The sequence below is a fragment of the Carex rostrata genome, chromosome 4 (genome assembly GCF_964058835.1).
Source record: "Carex rostrata chromosome 4, lpCarRost1.2, whole genome shotgun sequence".
Taxonomy (NCBI): Eukaryota; Viridiplantae; Streptophyta; class Magnoliopsida; order Poales; family Cyperaceae; genus Carex; species Carex rostrata.
In genome coordinates, this window is record NC_135921.1 from 13,800,169 (window position 1) to 13,808,043 (window position 7,875).

Below are 7,875 nucleotides of genomic sequence, written 5' to 3' on the forward strand. Positions count from 1 at the left end.
GAATCCGATCACACGTCTCTCTTTATGGCGCCATCGTTTTAAGTTTTAACCGACTTCTCTTCTTATTACAACTTACAAGCCCAATTATTGGATCTTCTCTGGTCTCTGGATAGTATTGCAACCTTGCTTGGAGTTTGGTTCTTTTGTGTACATTGCTCATGCAGTAGCTTGTGTTTATAAAAGTGACATGATACCACTTGTTTCATTAGAAACAAATAATTCATACAAACCATAGACTTAACAGAATATTACCTAAACAAATAAAAGATCCACAAGTTGATGAGAAGCAACATTGGCATTTCTACCAATCCCTCAAGTTGATAAACAACAAGTAGTAACAGAACACATGATAGTTCAGATTTTGATAACAAAGTTAAAATAGATGAATTATTGACTTTTCCTTATATATATTATCTATGCATGTAGAATAGATTCATTACACAATTCTCTTCAGCAAGTTGAGATGTAAGTGCTAATTAACTAACAGTAACAGCCGATCGATATGGTGTGTTGAATTCCATATTGCAGATATAAATGCTTCACGCCTTGCCTGTGAAATCTCTACTCTCATTGCTTCCCCCTTTGAGAGTTGAGACCTCAAGGCCGTGACCGTGATCGATTTAGATTGCTACCCGAAATCTTAAATGTTCCAACAAATAAATGCTTGCCAATTGAAATTTTCAAAATGAGAACATTGTGTTTTTTACCGGTTCAAAATGATTGAATTTTTATTTCAGTTTTAGTTAGGTCACTACATAAATGCGCATATTATATTCTATTCTGTTTATATACATTGAAAAACTTGTGATTGTTTTAATTTGTCATGATATACTATACTGTCAAGTGCACCTTAATTTTGGGTTGCCAGAAGGATAAAATCATATTTAAGATTACAATTTATTAATTTCATTTCACGATGATAATATATTACCTAAACCATCTTAACCTTTTTACATTATCAATTATGGACGAAATTAAAATGCATGTCCAGGTGCTATCAATGTCATTGATATTATTATCAGCTCCATTACTGAATCGAACTGCTACACAATAAATTCAAATAAATTGAATGATAACATATAAATTGAATAATAATGCAATAAATTTAGAGTATGTATGTCATTTGACCCAATGCCCCCTTCGTTTTTTTTTTTTTTTTTCAGTTCAACACCTGGTCAAATTATATTCAAATATAACATATAAAGTTAATAATAATGTTATTAAACTAGATACTTAAGATAATAAAATAATGGTTACAACAAAAATATCAATAAACTGAATAATCATATTTTTAAAAAGATTATAAAATAACGATAACAACGAAAATATCTATATATTAGCTTCCATCGTAGATATCTTATCCAAAACAAGCAACTATTTAATTTGAACTTCAAAACACGCATAATTAGGGGTGTCAACGGTTACAATACGGGTTGGATGAAGGTAATTTCATACCCGTATTCGTTATGATAATGAAAATAAATTTTTATTGTTATCCGTCTTTTTTAATACGGTACGGGTCAAGTAAACGGATAAAAAAAATGTCATTGACATTTCAATTTGTATTTTCGATAAAATATTTTTCAAAACAACAAAAAAATAATAATAAATATAACTAATTTGTATTATGAAAATTTAATGAAATACAAAACTTTATTGTATCATGTATCATCTTCATACAAATATATATTTATATATATAATTTAATTTTTAAAAATTATCTTATACGAAAATGGGTAAGATAACAGAATCATTATCCTTACCTGTATCCGATAAGTTAACGAATTTTTTTTATCTTTATCTGTATTTTCAGATACTTGGACAAACGAGTAAAAGAGTATCATTTTACACCCCTACGCACAATTAATAGTAAAAAGTTACTTTTTTGTTTTAATGTTGTGAGGCAAGCATATCATGCTAATCTTTGGTGTTGGGATATTTTTTTTATGAAGCTATGAAAGAATCCAATTACCAGACACCAAAGTTTCTTCGTCTACTAAAGATAAATTGAAATTGTTGAAAATTAGACATATTATATTTTAATGGGCAAAATTTTTAAGAGGAGGGTTCAAATACACCTAAATTTTTGTGCACCCAAATGCACCCTATCTTTCAAATTCTTTTTCTCCGTTTTCAAAGTCCGAATAGTCAATCCGAACCGTTAGATGCGATCTATATATTAAGATGTGCTTGGAGACCAAATTTTACATTTTTTGGAATTTGTTTACTATTTATTAAGCCACTTTGAAAATCGCTGATCCAATGGTCCAGAAAATGCAAAATCAGCGATTTTCAAAGTGGCTTAATAAATAGTAAACAAATTCCAAAAAATGTAAAATTTGGTCTCCAAGCACATCTTAATATATAAATTGCATCTAACGGTTCGGATTGCGGACTTTGAAAACGGAGAAAAATAATAGGGTGCATTTGGGTGCACAAAAATTTGGGTGCATTTGAAGCCTCCTCAATTTTTAATACATACAAAACGGTGGTGCAAAATTTTTAATGGGCTCAACAATAAAAGCTGCTGATTGTATCTGGTATTGTTTGATATGGGAGGTGGGGTCATATTAAATTATTAATTGATGTTTATTATAAAAACTGAGGGCCAATTTTGAATATTCTTTATACCTTGTGTTGAAAAACATGATAACAAAATATTCCAATTTTGAAAAGAAAAAAAAAATTGCATGGAGGTCAATTGATGACCACATTATGTACAATTATATATAATTTTTTTAACTATACTTCGTATTAGAACATAAAGTTTACTTATGTTTAATGTTCTAAATTAAATTATCGCTATTTTACTTGTTAAATGCACAATTAAGTATCAACTAAGTACATAGAGTATAAGAATGTTCTAAATTAAATTATATTATTTATGGGGTCAAAGGGCCGAAATTTTTAAATATACCATATCCAAAAAAAAAAACCAAACAACCACATTTTTTAAAAAATTCGAATTTTGACACGGCCGCATCTAGGGGACGTGGCCCATTTTTTTTTTCCCTTCTTTTGCAGCAGTTCAATCTGAACGAAAAAAAATGGTGGCCGCATCCCGATCCCCTATTTATGGGCTGCATCCCCTAGATGTGGTCCGCAGAAAGGTGGCCGCACCTAGGAGATGCGGCCGTGTCAAAATTCGAATTTTTCAAAAAAATGTAGTTGTTTGATTTTTTTTTTCGAATATGGTATTTTTAAAAATTAATTTGTCAAAGGGATTGCTTGTCTGTGCAAGTCAATATACTATATTATTTATGGGGTATCTAATTGATCGGTTTGATTTAGATCGAGTTAAATTTGTCCAATTAAAGTTTTATTTGGTTTATGGGTAGGGTTAAAATGCTTTATTGGTTTTATGCTGTATTATGCTTCAATATCGTTGTCTCTATTTTTAAAATTTAAACAGTCGATTCGAACCGCTCAATATGATCTTCATATTAAAATGTGCTTGTATAGAAAATTTTATATTTTTTTGATATTTTTTGCTATTTTTTGAGATAGGTACAAAATCACTGTATTTAGAAGATTCTGAACCATTCAAAAATAGTGATTTTGTACCTATCTAAACAATTAGTAAAAAAATTATAAAAATTATAAAATTTGTTATCCGAATACATTTTAATATGAAGATCATGTTAAACGGTTCGTATCGATTATTTAAACAGAGATAATAATGTTGGAACCTAACAGGCACAAAATCAATGAGACATTTTAATCCTATTCTTAATTTATGGAACTAAAAGAATAATTTGATTAACGTATGAAATAAACCAAATTTTAAATCAGTTAGTTTGATTAGATCAAATTAGTATGAAAATTTACAGTTATAACTATTATACAAATTAATATGTATATGATATTACAACACTAATGCCACTAGCAATATTTAAATAAAAAAGGATATTAATTACAACGCTAATATAATATAATTTAAATATATCGATTTATTTGATTTGATCGGTTCATTAGGTTTATATTTGTCAAAACTGAAATGTAACTATCATAACTTGAAAACTAAATTATCATATTTTTGAAGCAAATAGAATTAAATAAACCGAACCGTTTAATCCGAAATAAATTTGGTACTTGAGATGCTTGATCCTTCAAGTAGGTTAAGCTCATACTATGAGAGCTTGTAAAAACTTATTGACATGAATATGTTTTTTAATGTTGATGTTTTAGATTTTTATTTTAATAAATCAAAGTCTAAATGTTATAAGGAAAGTAACAAACATCGTATTTAATGTTTTAATTATATTCGATTTTTTTTTTACTAAGGATTTCAAATGAATTAATGTATGAAAAAAAAATGTGTAAACCCCCTCCGTTTACATAGATATGTTAACCGATGTAAGATGTAAGGTGGAATTATTTATGAAACTGAATCTTCTGTTATTCTGTGGGTAGAAAAATTTTGCCTCTAAAGTCACTGACACGTGAATTCGGAATGAGTTTTGAGGCAAAATTATATCAAATGTTTAAATGTCAAAACACATTTCAGATCCACATGTCAGTAACTTTAGAAACAAGAATTTCCTGAACAGAGTGATACGGTTCCATTATTTATGTCACTTATTTATTAGTTCAAATGAAAAAATAATTCGATATTAAGTGGAACATTAATTCCATTTTTATTACGGTCAATCATACCCGTTCCTTGATTAAATCTACACATTAAAGCCGAAATAGTTTTCAAACATTTCAAAAATCAAAATGCTAGCGCCTAAATATCAGCATCAGGTCACACTTCAGTCGCCCTCACGGTCGCCAGCGCAGCACATCCCACGAAATCATTGAAATCCTGTGAGGCAAGGAAAAAAGGTTCATATCTGTAGCGAATGGTATACACTTTTTATTGTCTTTTCATTGACTCGCTACAAATTTTTCTAGAGTAAATTATATAGAAAATCTTATTTTTTAATCAAGACGAGTTTCCCCCCGACTGGAGCGCCGTTTCCCGGTACATATTAGTAGACCGTGATCTCTTCTCTAAAGTAAAACAAATTTTGGTCGGACAGTCCGATCAGAATCCTGACGAGACGGGATCCTTTTATATTAGTGGAGGTTCTGAATGGACGGTTTAGATACAATTCTAATCTTTGTGTTACTTTAGGGAATCAGAATTCCTCCGTCAAGATGCGCCTGGTGGGCCTCTGCTTGAATTCATTTCCGTTCATTAATTCCCGTCACGTTTCCCTTTTCAAGGCGAAATTTCATGCTTGCCCTCTGTAAATTGGAAAATCATAAACATGCATCCGCTTATTTGAAAAATTTACTGTTTAAGTCTTCTATCTTGTGAAATTTACACTAAGCACTGCTACAATCTCACGCTGTTATTTTAATCTTTCTTGTGAAATAAATATTTTCGATTTAACAATATATCCAAAATTATCAAAATATCTCATGAGCACCATAAAATTGTCAAAAAAAAATGGTTCATTCTGCATTTTTTAAGTACATAAATTTTCTTTCTTAGTGACAGTGCAAAATATGAATTTGATAAATTACAATTTTGGAAGGATACAAAGAAAATTTTGTCTGATTTTAAAATTTCCGACACGTCACCTTTCCGGTGCTCTATCCCTCCAAAAAGGATCAAATTGTCCCGCCTTGTCAAACCTTTCTTCTCCTATAAATTTATGTTCTCTTTGTAGGTGTAGCGTCAATTCCAGTTAAAATCTCACAAGTGTGAATTCAAAACAAGCAAAAATGGATGCCAGACATAGAAAGAAGAAATTCAACTCTATTTCTTCTATCCTTTCTAAGCCGGATGCCTCCGGTACATCAAAGGGTTTCGGTTGCCGAGTTCGGTTCCCGATCTATTCATGTGCTTTGGTTAAAGGGAAAGAGAATGAGGATGGAGATGAAGGAGAGATTAAGGGAATGGAGGTGGTTAGTTTTAAGGAGGTAAAGAGGGGAGAGTTGAAATTAGAATCCGAGATTTCAAAGAACAAAAATGGTGAATTATTAGGTGATATCAGCAATAAGATCTCTGTTCCTTCTGGTACTTGTTTTCTTCTCTTTTCTGATAATTTTTTGATGCATATATATAACTGTTTATCTAATTGTTTTTTTTTTTTTTCAGAAAAGAAAGAAGAAGATAAATCCTTAAATCTGGGAATGGGTGTAGGCCTTATGTTGCTCCTCTCTAAAAGCACAGCCGAAATAAACAAAATGGTTGAACTAAGAAAAGAGATGGAAACATTGCTTGTAGATCTAAAGAATGAAATTACGAAGAAAAATGAGCCAACAAGCACTGACAATTCAAACAATGCTCCTGTTTCTTTATCATGTTCTGGTGGAAATGAAAATTCAAGCGATTGCGTCATTCCGTTGCAAGAGGATGGTGCATCTTATCTTGTCGATGATAGATTAGATAAAAGTGTAACGGAGATAGATGAGATGGAAGCAGAGCTTGAGGTCGAGCTGGAACGCCTCCAACTAAGTGAAGAAAGCAGGGTTTTACCATCTCTACTAATAAGCGAAATTCAGGTAGCGATGTTTGAACTTTGAATTGTCAAAAATATCATGATATGCAAAGAAATTATGTCCTGGTAATGCTTATTAATTTACCCAAAATCAATTAATTTGGATCTGTGTAGCAAGTGTGAAGTCTAATTTCAGGAGAAATTCTGATATATCATTCCAAATTCTATGCTTTTCAGCCGACCGGTGAAAGCGACTATCTCAATGATAACCTTTACGACAGCTTCGAGGGTTTCAATGAGTATAAAGAGCAACCAATTGGAGAAGAAAGCGGCGACCAAGAAGAACAAGGCGATGACAATGACGACTACAACAGCTTTAATGGGGGAGTTTGCCCCCGTGAACTGGAGAAGAGATTGAATGAGGTTGTTCAATCAAGACAGAGAGAGAGAATAGAACAGCTTGAGTATGCGTTGGAGTTTGCAAAGAGCAAGCTGCACGAGAAAGAGAATGAGATTTGCTGGTGGCAGGACACGGCACGACTTGTAACCCAGCATAGGGATGATTCTCATTTTAGGTACATTTTTTTATGTGTTCTTACAATTTTGTATTAATAATCCAATCCATTTTATAGTTTCTCTTAAATTTTAGTGTTGTACAAGCCTTTGGTTATATTCTGGTATTTGTATCAACCAAAAACAATACCACCTGAACCTGACAAGTGATATTTAATTTTTTAATTTAATTTAGAGGAATATAACCCTTATTTAATTCTGCCATTCTGGTTTATTCTGTAACTGTGGTATCTGATATTGCTAATGGTCAGTGCCAGTGTAAATCAATGTTATGCTTATTCTTGTTTCTGTAATTCTAAGAATATGTTGCTTCCACTATTTTAAAATGGTACAGGTAACAGAACAGAGGAGGTAATTCCTGTTTGTTCTCTCCCCCCAAAATTAATGAAGTTGTCAGATTCTGTTACTGTTGGCCATTACACATCACCTTCTTCACGTGAGAGGAATGCTTTTGATTGATCCAACGAGTAGAAATGTTGTAATTTTGTTATCTTGTAATGCCCCAATTCCTTGTATTATTGTGGAATTAATTATCTGACAACAACTTTTTGTGGCGTAAATCTTTTTAGAAATTTTATATCTACATTATGTTTCCTTTACCTCATACATCATTATACTTTGATGGAAATTATGAATATTCTTATTGTACTGATGTCCCAAAACATTGGGGGAATTTCATGTATATGCCTCTAAAATATCAAAAATTACGTACTTTTCCCTCTAAAATTCATAAAAGTATATTTATCCATTTAAAATTTCAAAAAGTCACAAATTTATCGAATTTATTGTCTTTTTATATCAAAACTCATTATAAATTTATAAAATACTCAATTAACTTATTATTAAAATATTCTAAATATGTATTATG

At 31.1% G+C, this 7,875-nt stretch overlaps 1 protein-coding gene across 2 annotated transcripts; it reads left to right on the forward strand.

Moving 5' to 3' along the window:
* The first annotated feature begins 5,672 nt into the window (after positions 1-5,672).
* LOC144552796 (protein POLAR LOCALIZATION DURING ASYMMETRIC DIVISION AND REDISTRIBUTION-like) lies at positions 5,673-7,563 on the forward strand. 2 transcript variants are annotated; one of them, XM_078300788.1, is made up of 4 exons: positions 5,673-6,010; positions 6,092-6,498; positions 6,672-7,009; positions 7,342-7,563. In XM_078300788.1, the coding sequence occupies exons 1-4, from the start codon at positions 5,716-5,718 to the stop codon at positions 7,343-7,345; spliced, it is 1,044 nt and encodes a 347-aa protein (XP_078156914.1). In that variant the 5' UTR covers positions 5,673-5,715; the 3' UTR covers positions 7,346-7,563. The 2 variants fall into 2 exon arrangements, with proteins under 2 accessions (XP_078156914.1, XP_078156913.1); XM_078300787.1 differs by having other exon boundaries at positions 5,694-6,498.
* The last annotated feature ends 312 nt before the right edge of the window (positions 7,564-7,875 follow it).

Excerpts from the sequence above, each read along its gene's own strand:
- LOC144552796 (XM_078300787.1), top strand. The coding sequence starts at position 5,716 with ATGGATGCCAGACATAGAAAGAAGAAATTCAACTCTATTTCTTCTATC. Across the intron at positions 6,499-6,671 it reads TACTAATAAGCGAAATTCAG|CCGACCGGTGAAAGCGACTA; the intron begins GTAGCGATGTTT and ends TATGCTTTTCAG.